Raw genomic sequence first — 16,294 nt, 5'->3', positions numbered from 1 at the left:
GATATGTGTATGTATGTGGTATACAAATTACCTACGAATACGGGTTATCTTTTAAAATGAATTCGACACATTGAGCATGTTCTGCAAACCTTAGCACAATCAGTAACTGTTTTAAATAAAATTTGTTGTTTTCGTGAAATTACTTATTTAATTTTTTTTTTTAATTTGACCCTATAAGCATTCGGACTCGTTTTAGAGTCAAAGAAGTCTCAGAATTCTGAGTTGTAACTCTCTTTATGAGCTCAAAAAAGAGTCAGAAAAGAGAATATTTCCCTTCTTAGAAGGACACGCCAATAAGAGGGGTTAGGAGTCTTAAAATAAATATTCTTTACAATTCTGATTATTAATAAACTTTTATTTCTACGTGAACTTTGTTTCTTTTGTTTAACTCAGAATTTATGACACCAAAAGGATCCGAAATGTGTCAGTCTGGGTGACTGGTCTCAGAATCATATTTATTTCAAAAAAAAAGACTCAGCTTACTCATAAATTCAGAGCACTCAGAAATTTTTTAAAGCAAATAAACCGAACCTCCGCAGACAGATCTGCGGGCAAAAGCCAGTACATACATATATGTACATAAAAGCAATTTCTTAGTTTTTATTCCTTGGACGCAATAATTGACTGTATTTGAATTTCAGCCCTGTTTTAATTAACAAATTTCAATATAAATGATGAGAAGATGAGATGATCTCCGAAACAGCAGCTATAACTTCTTCCATTGTAAGTTAGTGTTTCATAAAAACTGGCCTGAAGCCAAATACAAATAATAAATAATATACAGTGCGTAATGTATACATGCATGCATATACATATGTATTATCATGCAATTTTCCATGACCGTTTTTACTATAATTGTTACTGTTACCGTTGTTTGCTTAAGTGTTTCAGATAATAAAAATGAGAATAATACATATATTGTACAATATCAATAAGCACAAATGAAAGAATAAAAAACAAGTAAGAAAGTCTAAGTTCGGGCGGAGCCGAACATTAAATACCCGGCGCAAGTATTAAATATATGTTTTCCACCTTTCCGAAAGCTACCGCTACATGATAAGCCGGGGTGTATACATTTTAAGTAAATTAGTGTCCTTAAATTTCGAAATATTGAAATTTCAAGCATATCTGAAAATTACCGTTATATGGGAGGTAGGCGTGGTTATTGTCCGATTTTTAAAATTTTCAGCCATTTAGTATGCTGTACTAAGGCCAACAACTGTGCCAAGTTTGGAAGAAATTGGTGCAGCGGTTACCAAGATATACACATGTAACCATAAGTGGGCGTGGCTACGCCCATTTTCCAAAAATTTATAATATTCGTGTTTTCCGTGTGAAACTCATTGTAAGTATCAATTTTGAGTGAATTATCTTCAGTAGTTACTAAAATATCGCAGTTTTCGTATTTCTAAAAATTACCGTTATATGGGAGGTAGGCGTGGTTATTATCCGATTTCGCCCATTTTCAATACCATCCGTCCCACGCCCAAAAGAAGTTCACGTACCAAGTTTCGTTAAGATATCTCAATTTTTACTCGAGTTATCGTGTGCACAGACGGACGGACGGACGGACGGACGGACGGACGGACGGACGGACGGACGGACGGACAGACAGTCACCGCTTAATCGATTTCTCTTTTCATTCTGACCATTTATGTATACATTTGTCTATATCTATCTCGATTCGTTTTGCCTGTTACAAACAACCGTTATGTGAACAAAGTTATAATACCCTTGTGCACAAGTGCGCTCGGGTATAAAAATATAACAAATAAAAAAAAACTGCAGCTGAGCAATATAAAGAACAGCAAATAGGTAGAAGATATCCATACACACGTTTCGAGATAATCAAATCTACCAACTACCAAGCAGCCAACCAGCCAACAAAAAAAAACAAACACACAAAAAACATATGACTGGCGAAATGCCTGCAAACCATAGACAGGAAAATACGAGTACCATAATTTGAACAAAAAAGTTTAAACAAACACATTCAAATATACATGCATACATCAATTTTAAAGATATAATAATAAGCAAGAGAAAGAAGGTTGAAAATCTTTAAGAGGAGGAGGCAACAAACAGTTGTGAGTGTACATTACTCCTCATATTTTCTGGCATTATTATAACTTTATGTGCCAGCCAGCGTGAACAATTTGTGTACATAGACTTTGCGCCAGTAAAAACCCCGTAAACGCCGCAAATCCACCGCAGCTGCACCCCCTCCTTTCTCATCGGCCCAACAAAAACCAATACCAATCCAACCGGTCTCGATCGAGCCGACAAACAAAGCGGCCGAAACTGTGCCCTAACTGCACAGTATAACAAGTAGTGGTTAAAAATTGTGTATATGACAAAAATTGGAACTCATGGAGAATAGAATTAAAAAAATAAATAAAATGTATCTATGGATGTTTTTTTCGGAAAATGCTCATGTTACCATGTCATGTTGATATTTTTGTAGGGACCAAAAATAACAGTTATTTTTGTCTACAGTTAAACTTGGCCAAATAATAAACAACCCCCTTCTCCAAATTAAACAAGTTTGGTATCAAATGAAAGAGGACTTTAATAGCTTCGAAACTGAAATGTCTAAACGGGAAAAGCCACCTATTGAAAAATATTTCAATAAAAAAATTTAATTGATTACCATAGAACAAACTTTGTGTCAGGTACATATATGAATTTCTTTAGTATTAAATTATAAAAAAAAAATGTATATATAGACGTCGTTCGTAATTTCTGTTTAAAAGCTATTTCAGTCCTCTTTCATATGATACCAAATTTGTTTAATTTGGACAGGCGGTTTGTTTATTATCCGGAAAGGACTTTTATTTCGGAATAATATTCGCAACAACCCTGGTCCAAACAATTCCTTAGTAGGTCCTACGCTCGATTCCTGTTCCTGTTATATGTACATGAAAGATTGTCGTAAGCGCCATTTTGACGATTTTTAGTTATAGATGCACTTATCTATTCTAAAATAAGATCTATCGATTGGTGTTATCATATCAGTTAGATGTCCCCTTTAGTTTTCGAGATATTGAGTAAAAAGTGTTGTCAATTTAGTAGAAATTTTGATCACGTTTTGTCGTATTTCATACAAAGTGGCTGCCAAATTGTGGACAAATGACGCTTACGACAAAATTTTACTAAAGAAAATCCTTCATAAACTCAAAACTAATTACCAATAAACAAGAAAAATTAAATTATTTAAGAATTTTGTGAACTACTAATATTCTCCGAGACATTGGAGAAAATGTACATATCTTCGCGTTTTTGAGAAATTACCTCCCAAACATCAATCACGATTTCCCAAGACCTGCCGAAAGTGACATACAACAATCTTTTATCCAGGCGACGATATATCTTGGAGTATATTTCTGGCATGTGCGGTGCAGTGGCCGTAGCAAATTGAGGGTCGGTCCTCCCTTTTTGTGACCACGGCCAAACAAATATGTATGTATGTTTGTATTACGACAGGTACACTGTACCCCAAAGATCACCTCCACTAAACCAAATGATATTGTTGCACACCATCTTCCTTTTTTCTTTTGTAATTCAATTAATTGTTTTTGAATCTTACAACGGAATGGACGATTAGTAGGTGACAACAACACGATCGTTTAACAGTGATTGTGTTATTCAATCGCTTCAGTTTATGTGCCACATAAATAATACTCGTATTATCAATAATTAATTAGGCCATTACACTGTGCGCGGCGAAGTTGTTACTAGATGCACAACACCGGCACACGGTCTGCAGTTCACGGCAAATCAACAACAACTTAAACACCAGACAAGAGCAGTAACAACAAAAAGCGACGCTTTTAACGTTGTATATTGGCGACATGGAAATTAAAGCGACTAGGCGGAGGGGGGATCGGTGCGAGGACTTTGAATTTGACTGTGACGCACGCTGGAGTAAACGTACCTGGGAAAAAGGTGTGAGCGAATAACGTATGGTGTACAGAGTGTGAGGTGGGCAACGGGCAAGGGTGCAAAGGCGGTGTAGCGGAGGTGTAGAGGTTCAGCCGAGTTGGAGCGTTTCTCATGCAACCTAATACATACATACATTAATACATACAAACTCTACATACACACATACATACATATGTATGTACGTATTTCGGTTAAATATTAAAAGTATATTCCCAGCAGGAAAAAAACACACGATTCTCAAGGTGCCGGAAACTGATTATCCGAATTCAGCGGGGAAAAAGAAAATATATTGTATTTTTAATCAAAGAAAGTTTTCTGTCCATAAATCAATAAACAATAATATTATTACTCTGATATTACTTTTGATCTTTTCGCAGTTGAATGATAATTTTTAGATCGGAATGGCTCGGTCCATTACCAATCCTATGTTAAATCAAACAGTTGAATGGAGGCCATTTTAATTAAAAAGAAATTAGAGACTGTAAATTAAAGTAGTTTTTAGATTTAGAAATCAAAAACGCAAAATTGACGAGCCGTTATAACCGGCAGCCACTGCCGACACGAAATGTACATATGAAACCCGGCGCCGTGAGAGCCTCCAAAGCTTCGCATACGCTTTAGGTTCATTCAATAACTTTTCCAGTAAGTACTTGCAGCGAGAGCATAAAAGAAAAATAAAGAGAAAAGTGAGGGAAAGAGCAAATTATAAGAAAATGTTATTGAATGTAAAACCAGCAAAAACTTGCAATTTACTCCCTTTTTAACACTTTCTGCTGGTTAAGTTTTGGAGGGGAATTTTCATTTTGGTTTAGAATTTTTCCAATCGTAGAGCGGCGATTAAAGAACATCGAGTAAAGCGGCTATTTTAAACGCATAGGTTTCAAGGGGAGAGCGCATAGTGAAGAGCAGGAGCGTTATTGAAAATTTGCTCGATGCTAGCTCTTCTCTTTGCTCGCCGCTGCACTATGCTTTGACCCTAAGAGGTACCGCATGGATCGTTCATTTTCCCATAACCCTCTTATGAGGTCATCTAATTTCTCTAGGATCAATCAAAACGTCCGAAACTTTAAGAATACCTTGATTATAGGCCACTTAAGTATTATGCAGATTCAGGTTCTTTAAATTCCTATTTGGTTTTTAATTATTAGATTTGGCACAAGAAGAAGATTTGACCCACATAGGATAAGTTGAATAAAACCGATTAAAAAACGACTCCACCAACACCAATATTTTTTTGTTTTTTCTGTTCTAAGATAATTGAAATGATTAATTTTATTACACAAATATAACTTAAGGGCCGTTTGCACCATGCCTTCAGTTAAGCACATCTTTATCGATCAAATCTTTTATGCTGGGTCTCGATAACGATATTTAAATGGGAGTTAGAAATAACCAGACATGGTGCAAACGGCCCTTAGGGCCGGTTACTTAATGTCTGGTTAACACTAACTACAGGTTAAAAATCGTTATCGACGTTCTCGAGTTCCTGTTATTATGTTACGAAGTCGATCACGTCGATAACGATGTACAGACATTGATTATGGTATGATTATGGCAAACTAACGTAACTTACAGGCTCTCCCTTACAAATTCTCTTAAAGGGATGTTGCTTATAATTGAACAGCCGAACCTTAACATAACTTAATACCATGTCGCAGTCCGTTTCATTGTGATTTTCTAAGTTCCAAGCTCCGTCCTAGGAACTTTCTGACAGAGAATGTAACGGGAACAAATCTTCTCCGAACTATTCGCGAAAAAGGAAGTGAGAAAAAATTTTTTCTCATAGCGCTCCCTTTGTTTAAAATTTTTTAGCATTAAAATTAATCAAAAAAGCACTGAAACATAATTATGCAAATAAAGTCAACGAAAGACTTAAGATACGAACTTTTATTGCACATAAAATGAAAAATTGTTCCTTAAATGGGCAGTTCACGGTAATGATAAACGATCTGGAAGTTGAAATGATCTAGATATCCTCCGGCATAGAATTGACAATCGTGGTTCTCACTGAAACGATTTTTGATGCCAACACGCAGATACCCCTCGCATTCTTAGGTCAAAGTTCTCAAAACTTTTGTTCTCTAGAAAAATATTTCCCAAAATTTGGTAGTGAATTAGAATTTTTTCAGATTCTCAAAAGCTATTAACTTGTGGAGGTCTACCGAGTGCTTATGTTGTCCGTTTACCTAGTCTTAAACAGCGGTAGCAAATTATCTCTGCACACAGGCGATAACACTTTTGTTCTAAGTGTATCGTTACTAATGAGCGCATTTACTTGAATGTTATTTGATGACACGTTTGCTCAAAACTTATGAAAATCTAAAGCAATTTAAATACTATACACTGCTATAAGCATAAATACATATGTATGTACGTATATGAGTAATACATACATACATATTTAGTTAGACTGAACTAAAATTAGTTCACTTAAGTATTTCCGGTTTTTCCTGCAGGGTTGTCGAAATAGTAAGAAGGCCCCGGAAAAGGAAAACAGCCATAACACAACATGTAGATTTGTGTATATAAATTATAAGTGTATGTATGTATTTATTGTTACATACATACATATATAAAAAATATACTTTTGTATTTGCTCTAACTGGTATCGGCATATTCGACTTGATTTTTTGAACTTCGCGGGGAGAAGCAACTCACTTTGACAAAACTTCAACACAGCAGCGCACATCGGTGTGCCGCACAGAAGCGCAGCGTACAGTGCACTCGCAGCCATCCATCCGTACAGTTGGATGTCACCGGCAACGGCAATCATTAGCAAGACGTGAGCGTAAAAGCAAAACAAAGAAGTTGTGATAAAAGAAGAAGAAGACGAAGAAGTGCAGCTGCAACAGAAGTCATCACAAATACTACGTGTGATCTTGATCTTGATCTTCTATCATTGAATTCAGCACAGCAAATAAAAAGCACAGAGACAACAGAAGACTCAGCAGCAATCATCATCGATGTTGTTGTTGTTTTTATATATTGGTGATATTGCTGTTGCAACTACGGTTTTCTTGTGAACCAAGCTCAGCCCAATTACAGACATCTTTTCTCTCTATTACAAAAAAAAAAAGTGTGTTAACGCGAGTGCCTACATATCGGACAAAATCAAATGAAACTCGATATTAATTTTAATATAGTTGCTAATGTTACCGTGGTAATTAGTAAGGTTCTTATCCGCAAAATGTTTGTGTATACAAATGTCTAGTACATGCATACAAATTTACATAAGTATGTAAATGTTGCAATGCCTTTTGAACTGATGTAAAGTGAAATGCAAAAATAAACAAACTGAGGCCATAGTACATAAATAAAGTCTTCAAAAAAAAAAGGTGCCGCGAAACGAGATAACAATAGTTGTAACAAAAGAAAACAACAAAGCATAAAAATAAAAAAGTGTCAGTTTCAAACAGAAATTGCTTAGTAAAAGAGATTTGTAGAAAGAAAAAACAGTTCAGCGCTTAGACTTTTACTAGAAGTTGAATACATACATACATAGCAGCACAATGACGGCACATGAGCAACCGATTAGCTATTTGGACAGCATCCTGAATGAGGAGGAGTCACGCTGCGAATACAGCCATCAGTGGCGAAATTTCACAATCTCACGTTCGGGTCGCTTCAAGTCGAAAAATCGCAAACGCGATGTTGTCGATGGTAAACTCTTCGATGTGGACAATGCGATGTCGGCGTCTTCTAAGTCGTCGGCCGCCATAGCTACGGGTCATAGCCGTGTCACGGCGCCCACTACCATGAATCCACACTACAAGCAGGAGCCGGATAAGGTAGGATGACAAATTTACCAATACTCATACGATGTACAATGTATAAATGTATGTACAATAAGGTGGCCGTTACTTTTGAGAATGTACTTATAGATATTCTTAGGGACAGCCTCATAAAATGTGAAGATATCTAAAATACTAGCACATAGAAAGTTTCCAGGCTAATAGTGGGTAGTGGTATTTTATTTTTTATGTACAATTTTATAGCGATAGAAATAAACTTGCATACATTTCATTCAATACGACGTAAACAACTAAGACGAAGAGTTATGGAGTGTCTTTGGAAAAACAAAATCAAAACTACCGAACATATTTTATAATTAATTATTTCCGAGAGATTCAACTTTTTTGCAAACAATTGTGATTTTCAAATTAACGAACCTGCGAGTTATCCCGTTTCCACTGCATTGTACTTTCAAAATAAAAATGTATTCCATTATTTGCTTTCTGAAACTTTGTTGTTGATCAAATTCGCCTAATAGATATTTTTTTACCTTCAATGTCTGACTTATGTTTTTTCTTTATGTTTCGCTTATGATTTTAACCGACTTCAAAAAAAGGAGGAGGTTATCAATTCGTCGTACCACGTCAACCGATTTCGATAATTCTATTGACATCGGTGGTCCCATACTAATCTGGTTTAGATCCGATCATTGGATCATGAAAAAATAACGGTACTCCTAAATTTTTATATGAGAATTGAAGTCGGATTTGTTTTTTGCTTAAAAATTACTTGTTCATGGTTTTTGTTAGATAACGAACTACACTTTCATTAAGAATAATAATAAACATTAAATAACCGAAAGGGAAGNCACATGGTTTTTGTTAGATAACGAGCTACACTTTCATTAAGAATAATAATAAACATTAAATAACCGAAAGGGAAGTAGCCAAAGATTGCTAAAATGTCTCTTCCCTATTTATATTTTTGCCACTGCCCATAATACATGCTTACTTATGGAATCTGAATCCAAGTTTATGTCTTAACCCCTTCCCGATCCTGGGAAGCATGGTTCCTCATAACGAGTTCGTGTGAAGCAATTTAAATTGTTCTGTGATTATAATGTGCTGCATTTTTATTCAGCTATATTTATCATAAATGTTTAGAAATAAAATTTTAACTAAAACTAAAAATTTACTAAAAATAATTTTTAGACAAAATTTACCAATTACATACATATATGTATGTAGAATTTAATTACTTTTAGATCCTTTCTGAACCATATTATAAAAAATGTTTTTTTTACAATTAAATCTTCTCAAAACTCTGTTCCCATGTATAGTAAGTAGTGTCGCCTTTTAGCAAAAAATTATGCTTAAAGAAATATTTTTCGCCTAAAATTACATACTACTTTTTCCTAAAAATTGTTTTTTCTGAAAATGTGTATTTTTTACAGAGTATGTATTTTGTTCTAAAAATTATTTTTTTCTAATCTTTTTTTTAAATTTATTTTTTCCAAAAATTCTTTTCTCTAAAAATATTTTTGCTTTACACATTCTTGTGCATTCTTGTAATTGGTACATTTTGTAACTATCTCATAAGAAGATAATAGAATATTGCTCCGTGAAATATGCAATACCATAATTTCTATAACACCTCATAGCTGATTCGCTAAATATATTGACCATGTTACCAACGTACCTGGAATTGCGGTTACAAGAAGTGGTAAAAGCTATTGTTAATGAAATTTTCCGGTTACAAAATCATCGGTAACGTCCAGATTAGGCCTGTTATTGTCGGTTAGACAACTGTGTACATACATATGTACTAGCGTCGGCCGGAAATCCGCTTTTTTTAAATTTTGATTGGTAATAGCAAAAACATGGTTCATTATGCTCTAAAAAAGTCTGCGTGAAAGATGAAAATTTTTGGTCAATATCTAAGGCTCGCCCAAGTCCATCAAAGGTCAATGTGCTCCAAAAATAAAAATTAATAAAAAAAAAAATTACAACTATAGGTAGTAGGGATTTAAAGATATTATTAAACATACGCGCTGGCGTGACGTTACGAAAAACAGAAGTGGATTTTGACTCGGGTTACAAAATTGCAAAACTTCGCGAATTGAGCAAGACTATTTGTATGAATATTTTTGTAGTATACAGGAAATGTTTAAGGTGAATTTTCCAATTTTCTAAATGTAGATACTTTTCTGCTTTACCTATATTTATTCAGCTGAATTATCTGACGCGACGTTACCTGGCGTTACGTTACAAACGTTCGCTAGGGTGGAAAAGAATAATTCGAGCTTAAGACTCAAACAGAAACCTCCAAATTTATTCAGAAATTTTGTATACTACATAGTTTTTGGGTAGCTTCATATTTCTGGAGGTGTTCCGAAAGAAACTAATACCTTTTTCATACAAATTATGTCCACCTTAATGTATATATACGTACCTCCGAAATTTCTTACATATATATGTATATACATACATATCTATGTATAACCATACATGTATAAATATCTAAAGCAATCCCTGTTGACTAAGTAACCGGTTATGGATAGGTACGGTGACCATCCGTCCGGTATTATATGGGACAGTCCTCTTTTTTGATTCATTGTCCTGGTAATTTATTTATTTTATACGGGACGCCAAATGTTCTGTATTTCTTTTAATGTCCTGTATTTGTCCCGTATTCGGTGTTCCGACGCCTTAACAGCTCATTAAAATGGCATGCCTATGACCGAGTTTTAGGTGATGTTGGTATATAATCGTAATTTTCTTTATAAACAGTTATTATTTTCTAATCTGAATGCCTGTGATTCGAATCGAGGAATACATATGTACAGTGGCCAAAATACAAATTAGGACTCGACATTTTAGTAAGTTTCGGCAATTTTTCCTTAGTTTATTTAATGTTTATTGTTTATTTTATGAAAGTAGAGCTCTTTTCCTAACAAAAAAACATATACCAAATTTCCAACTTTGTGCAAAAAACTATAAAATTAATTCTGCAATGTTTCACCAAAATTTCAAACTTTTTAACTAGAATCTTTAGAAAAAAATTGATTTGCAGTTTTGTTACTCATTTAAATTAAATATAATGAAGTACGAGCGGAAAGTGCTGCTCATTTGCTTCTCTTTCAAAATAAAATGGTTGAACAAACATACTTTGTATGAAAAAAATGCGTAACACCGCCAACAAAAAATAAATAAAATGCCCAAAATTAGTGGTGAGCCTTACCGACTTAAAATTACACTTTACTATACTAAAATTTAACGAAATTGTTTTTAACAAATTTTACGGAGTAAAAATCTTGAGAAAATTATCCTAGAAATTTGTGATGTTACTATAAGGATACTGTTTCAGGGAAAACAGTGTGGAAGAAATTAGCAAAATTATTTTTTGTCCCGTATTCGGCTCTCATAGATATGGTCACCGTATGGATAGGTGAAAAATCATTTTAAATGTATACATATCCGTTTCGAAATTAGAACTATTTATGATGGTAAACGGTGAATATTTAATGCCCATGACCACCAAACGAATGGCTGCCAATTAATCCAAACGATCCTCCAAATGTTAGTGGAGTAAACTACGTAGATTCCCAAATGCAATACAGAGCAACCCAAAAATCAAATCGAACGATCCACAATTAGGACACGAAAGCTATTTTTGTTGGCCTTTGAATTCAACTTTACAAAACACGATTCCTTCGGTGGGTTTAGTACCGGTGCATTGTTTCCGAACAAAAACAAAGAACAAAAACCAAAACAAAAAAAGACCGCTTTAATGAAGAAATATATCTGTCCAATAAATGCGTAATAAAAAAGTTAAAGCCAGGATACTTATCTCACCAAGACACACACATTATAAAATATAGGTACATAACTTTATTCATCGCAACTCTTTATCAGCCGACGCACTCATTAGAACCTGAGATCATCGTCCGTAAAATCTGGTGTATTGCTCCAGTATCAGGTCTTTCTCACTTTTGGATAAACCCTTCAAGTTCTAGTGGGCTCGCAGGTATCTATGTATGTATATGACTCTAGGCAATTGCAGATTTTTACTCCAACGACACTGAAATTCCCAACACTTATTGTTTACAAGCGGCTACCGCTGCTGCTCTTGTTCCCTTTCTTTGCCAATGTGCTCAGGCAATAGCACTTCAGTTGCAACAATTGTGGTCACATCCGCCGTGAAGTCGGCAAAGTGTGTCGCAAGTCAGCTGGTTGGTTTTCTGGTTGGCTGACTAACAGCCTGACTACTTTGTTGTTTGGTTAGCTGCTTGACTTATTTTTATAACTTATTTGGTTTTTGTGTTCCTCCTTTTCTTTGATTTTCTTTGTTTTTTTTTTGCTGTTCAATTTTTCATTGTCTGATATGGCTTAAATTTTATATGCTTTTATATGCGAAAATGCAAGTTAAGATGCACACATACGTGTATATTCATATGTATGTACATACGATTCAATACGTCCTATGCAAGTACATATTATATTACACTTTTTTTAATTTTATTTGCTCAGCAGAATTTCGTTCATTTGCTAAAAATAAGTGTGCGATTATTCTGTGAATCGTGCAAAAACACTCGTACACATACATACATTCATATGTATATATATGCATAAATTGGTGTATGTTATCGGTTATCTTTCAGTTACTGGCAAAAATATATTCATTTCAGCTGCATTTACACCACATAGACCCACGCACTCTTGTTAACTCTGAAAAGGTAAAAGCTTTCCACCCACAAAATGTTTAGTAAATGCGCAGTAATTTATATATTTGTATTTTAGCAATTTTTTTATATATGTAGAGATACATTAGAGTGGTCCGAAAAAAAAAACTTTTCCGAGGTAGGGTTTGGGGCACCTTCCAAAATTTTTCCTCTTGACGAAAGAAGTGCTGGTACCAAACTTTACGATTCTAAAGCATAGTATGTATTCTGTTCCCGTTTCACGTGGCAAAGCTGTCAAATTGCATATAAAATTTATTTCTGTGAAATAAATATGAAATTCCACAACATTTCCTCAGTAAAGTAGTACTCTGTTCACGCTGCGAAAAAGCTTGCAAATATGAAAATTTAAAATACGCATGTACATTTTAAACTGTGCGAAAATAGACAGTTTATAGAATTCAGTAGCGGCGAACCCAAAGGGGGTTTAGGGGTTAAACCTTGCCCTAACCGATAGTGAAACTTAAAAAACTTTTCGAACACTCCAAGTGACTCCCTCGTTTTTTTATGCGCTGATTTCAATTTAAGCTTATGGCCGTGGGTCTCTTAGCCAAAAATGTAATCCCTCAAGGAGTAGCTTAAAATGGTTCCAGGTGTACGCCCAAGTAACTTTCCGGAAGGTGTCACGCCCGCTTTTCAGTTCATATTTCCAACTCTAATTCGGAGGTATGAGTCATCAGAATCTAAGTTTACATGAAAGTTACCGCAGTCTATTTCAACGGCTACGATATCGGTTTCGTATACCCCATTTCAGCGATAAATTGCATTCATATATGTATGTACACATACTCATACCAAGCTCCAGTACTCTACCAGGAACACTTCCTCAGATATTCAGTATGAAAAATTTATGTGGGAGGTGCCAAGCCCCACGGTTATCGGTTTGTATCGGTGTATGTATATCAAAAGTATAGATAAATATTTTAATAAGTGTTTTTCAGTTGCATTTTTGTATTAGTATTTCATCCGCCGCACAACAAATAGGATTGCAAACAATGAAATCAAACATCGTAATTGACCAAAAAAGAATATTTGACTTGATTCTCTCAACTTCACATAATATAGAAAAGCTAATGCCGATTTTCCATTAGGCATTAAAATTACAACAAATTTATGCCATTTAAGAAAATGCCATGTGGGAATGAACGATTATTTTTTAATTACTCACTTTGTCATTTGTCATTTTTGCCATTTAATGCCTAGTGGAAATACAGCATAAGACAGCACGTATAATCAAAAAAGATATATTAAAACAGCCTACAAAACATTCACTAGAGACGCCCCTGAACTACACAAATCAGTTAATTTTTTGGTGTGCCAAAATTTCATGCGAAAACAATATGCGTTGCTGACAAAATTTCACGGCTGTGAACAGAATACCAACCTTAAGTATAAATGTAGGGGATGCTAATAATGCTCATATTTTACTCTAGAAGTTTTAGTTCCGTTCCCCAACTTTTCTGGGCTAAAACCTGTAAAACTGTCAAAAGGCAATAGAAGCCAGAGAACCGAGTACGGGAACGCTTTCTGGCAAATTCCTGTAAATTCTTGCAACTTCTTGCGAGTTAAGGAACGCAACTATTGTGTACATATATTATTCAAACAATTGGTTAAGCAACCTAAGTACATTTCAAATTTAATTTACCTAAAAAACATCACACGCTTCAGTTGTCATAGGAACAGTAGCTTTTTATAAAAATCACCAATATTTTTGCCAGTTTCACAACGATTCTGCAGCGCATTTCGAGGTCATTGAGTACGCGGTATTGGTTACAGCCGCAAATTGAAAGTTGGCATAGATATTACAAATATCAAAAGGAAAAAATTGGACCACTCTAATATACATATGTACATACATATGTACAAACAAAACAAGTACATACATACATATGTAAATGTGTATATGACTGTATTAATTTACGTGAAAAAATTAATTTGCTCACATCTAACTGAAAGCGAGCAGCCCAAAAAGAACATTTCCATTTCTTCATGAACGTGTCGGTTCCCAATTTGCCAAACGACGTCGTTTCCGACTCGTTTTGGTGAACAATTTGTTCGCCGGCGACGGTCGCAAACGACTCGCCGTCGGATGAAAAGCACAGTTCGTCGGCGGGCCGCAAAAACGACTAATAGCCCGAACATAATGAAAACGACGAGCTACGGACCACAACTGTCAAATTATTTTAACACGCAGTCTTACGTAGATAATTATTTTGGTGACGACTGCGGTTGTGGCCAGATTAGATCTATTTATATTTTTCCAGCGATAGATAAGGCTCTTCCTCTTATTTTATGTCAAACTCATACAAATTGATGATGTCGCTGCCGCGTTCAAAATCATATCGTCATCGACAAAGCGTTTAGATAATGAAGATAACAAATTGGAATCTGTGGCCCGTAGCTCGTCGTTTTCAATGTGTTCACAACTTTACCGGCGGGTCGCAAAAACGATTCCCCTGCAGCCCGCAAAAACGATATACCAGCGAACTGAAAAACGATGCTCAAAATTTATACCAAATTTAAAGTAAAAGTACAGTTTATTACTTACAAATTTAAAAAAACTTCATACCCAAAAATTTTATGAATATATATATATATATATAATATTTTATATGAAGAATATTATGAATACTGAAAAAAAGATGTAGGCGGCGTGGAACTTGTCCAATCCAGACGGAAGGTTCCTCAAAAAACTTGTGGGTTCGAAGAAACGGATTCGTTTCGAGTTTGCCCAAACGACTTGACCAGACCAACGTCGCAACAACTTCGATTCGTTGTGAAAAAACGACTTCGTTTCGACGTCGTTTCGAGTTCACCAAAACGACTTCGACAGAGCGACGTCGTAACGACATCGTAACGACGTAGTCTTCGCCCTGTGGCAAATTGGGTTCCCGCCTTCCTGCGGATGTACATAGATACACATTTAAGTGTGTAAACACATTTGTATGTACATACATACATATGTACCTCAACCAGTACGAAAACGGAAGTTAAACGATAAAGTTGTGAAACCTTTTAAAATTTGCAATAATATTACATTCATAAATTCGTGTGTACTTACATACATATGTACATATGTGTCTTTATGACCGTATAAGTATATTGTATGCAGATGGATATAAAAAGCCTTTCATTATAAAAGCTTTCGCAATTTCTTTTTTAAGGCTTTTGTAGGTATTTTATTTTACTTTGTACATATGTATATATACATACATACATACATCCACACATTCATACATGTGGTATGTATGTATAAAGTTACGGGTTATCTCCCGGAACGTATTCAGAAATTAATAAAACGTCCTGAGCGGTGAAATTAGCTCATTTTTTTAAGTTAAAAGTANTACGTACTATATTTTGAGACTCAAAATTTAACGGGGTAACTCATACGCTCTGTCCAACAATTTAAGCACAACCGTACATATACACACGAAGGGTGTTCGGGAGTTGCTGGACCCACCGAATGGGTCTGGCTGTTTACAGAAAGTATGCAAGTATTAATAATCTCTCTATCTATTATAGATTGGCGCTTACGCATTATGGTAATGACCGCTAAATATATTATTAAATTTTGAGCCTCAGCATGTAGCTAAGGCTCGAAAAGTTTTTTGTAAATTTTATATCGTCTGGCAGGTAAAAGGGCTCTAGAGTACACTCTCTCCCTGCATTCGCGTCTTTAGCGTCTTGCCATTTGCCATTCCCGCCTCTTCAGCAAGCTCAGAAAGGCTCTTCTCTAAATTTAATATAGAAAGCTTGAAAGAGCTTTGCCCGCGGGCGAGCTGATGCCCACCACCACTTTAAATGTATAATGCACACTTTCCCTTTGGAACCAAATATTAACCGCCCAATTCTGTGTTTTCTTGATAAATTTTTTGTAAAGAA

At 35.1% G+C, this 16,294-nt stretch overlaps 1 protein-coding gene and 1 long non-coding RNA gene across 2 annotated transcripts in view; both read left to right on the top strand.

The window, feature by feature from the left end:
• Positions 1 to 6,560: 6,560 nt before the first annotated feature.
• LOC108367393 (uncharacterized) overlaps positions 6,561 to 16,294 on the top strand; it is a 10,814-nt gene continuing 1,080 nt past the window's right edge. The window contains exon 1 of the mRNA XM_017621998.1: positions 6,561 to 7,730. Within this exon, the coding sequence (XP_017477487.1) occupies positions 7,452 to 7,730 (279 nt within the window). The 5' untranslated portion in view covers positions 6,561 to 7,451. The remainder of the gene's footprint in view (positions 7,731 to 16,294) is intronic.
• Positions 9,625 to 11,367, top strand: LOC108367394 (uncharacterized). Its single transcript, XR_001848243.1, has 2 exons — positions 9,625 to 10,234; positions 11,122 to 11,367. It is a non-coding gene; the product is annotated as an uncharacterized LOC108367394 (long non-coding RNA).

Source organism: Rhagoletis zephyria, unplaced genomic scaffold, assembly GCF_001687245.7.
Source record: "Rhagoletis zephyria isolate East Lansing unplaced genomic scaffold, Rhagoletis_zephyria_1.1 Rzeph_scaffold_02663, whole genome shotgun sequence".
Taxonomy (NCBI): Eukaryota; Metazoa; Arthropoda; class Insecta; order Diptera; family Tephritidae; genus Rhagoletis; species Rhagoletis zephyria.
This window is presented reverse-complemented; position numbering and strand designations above follow the sequence as displayed.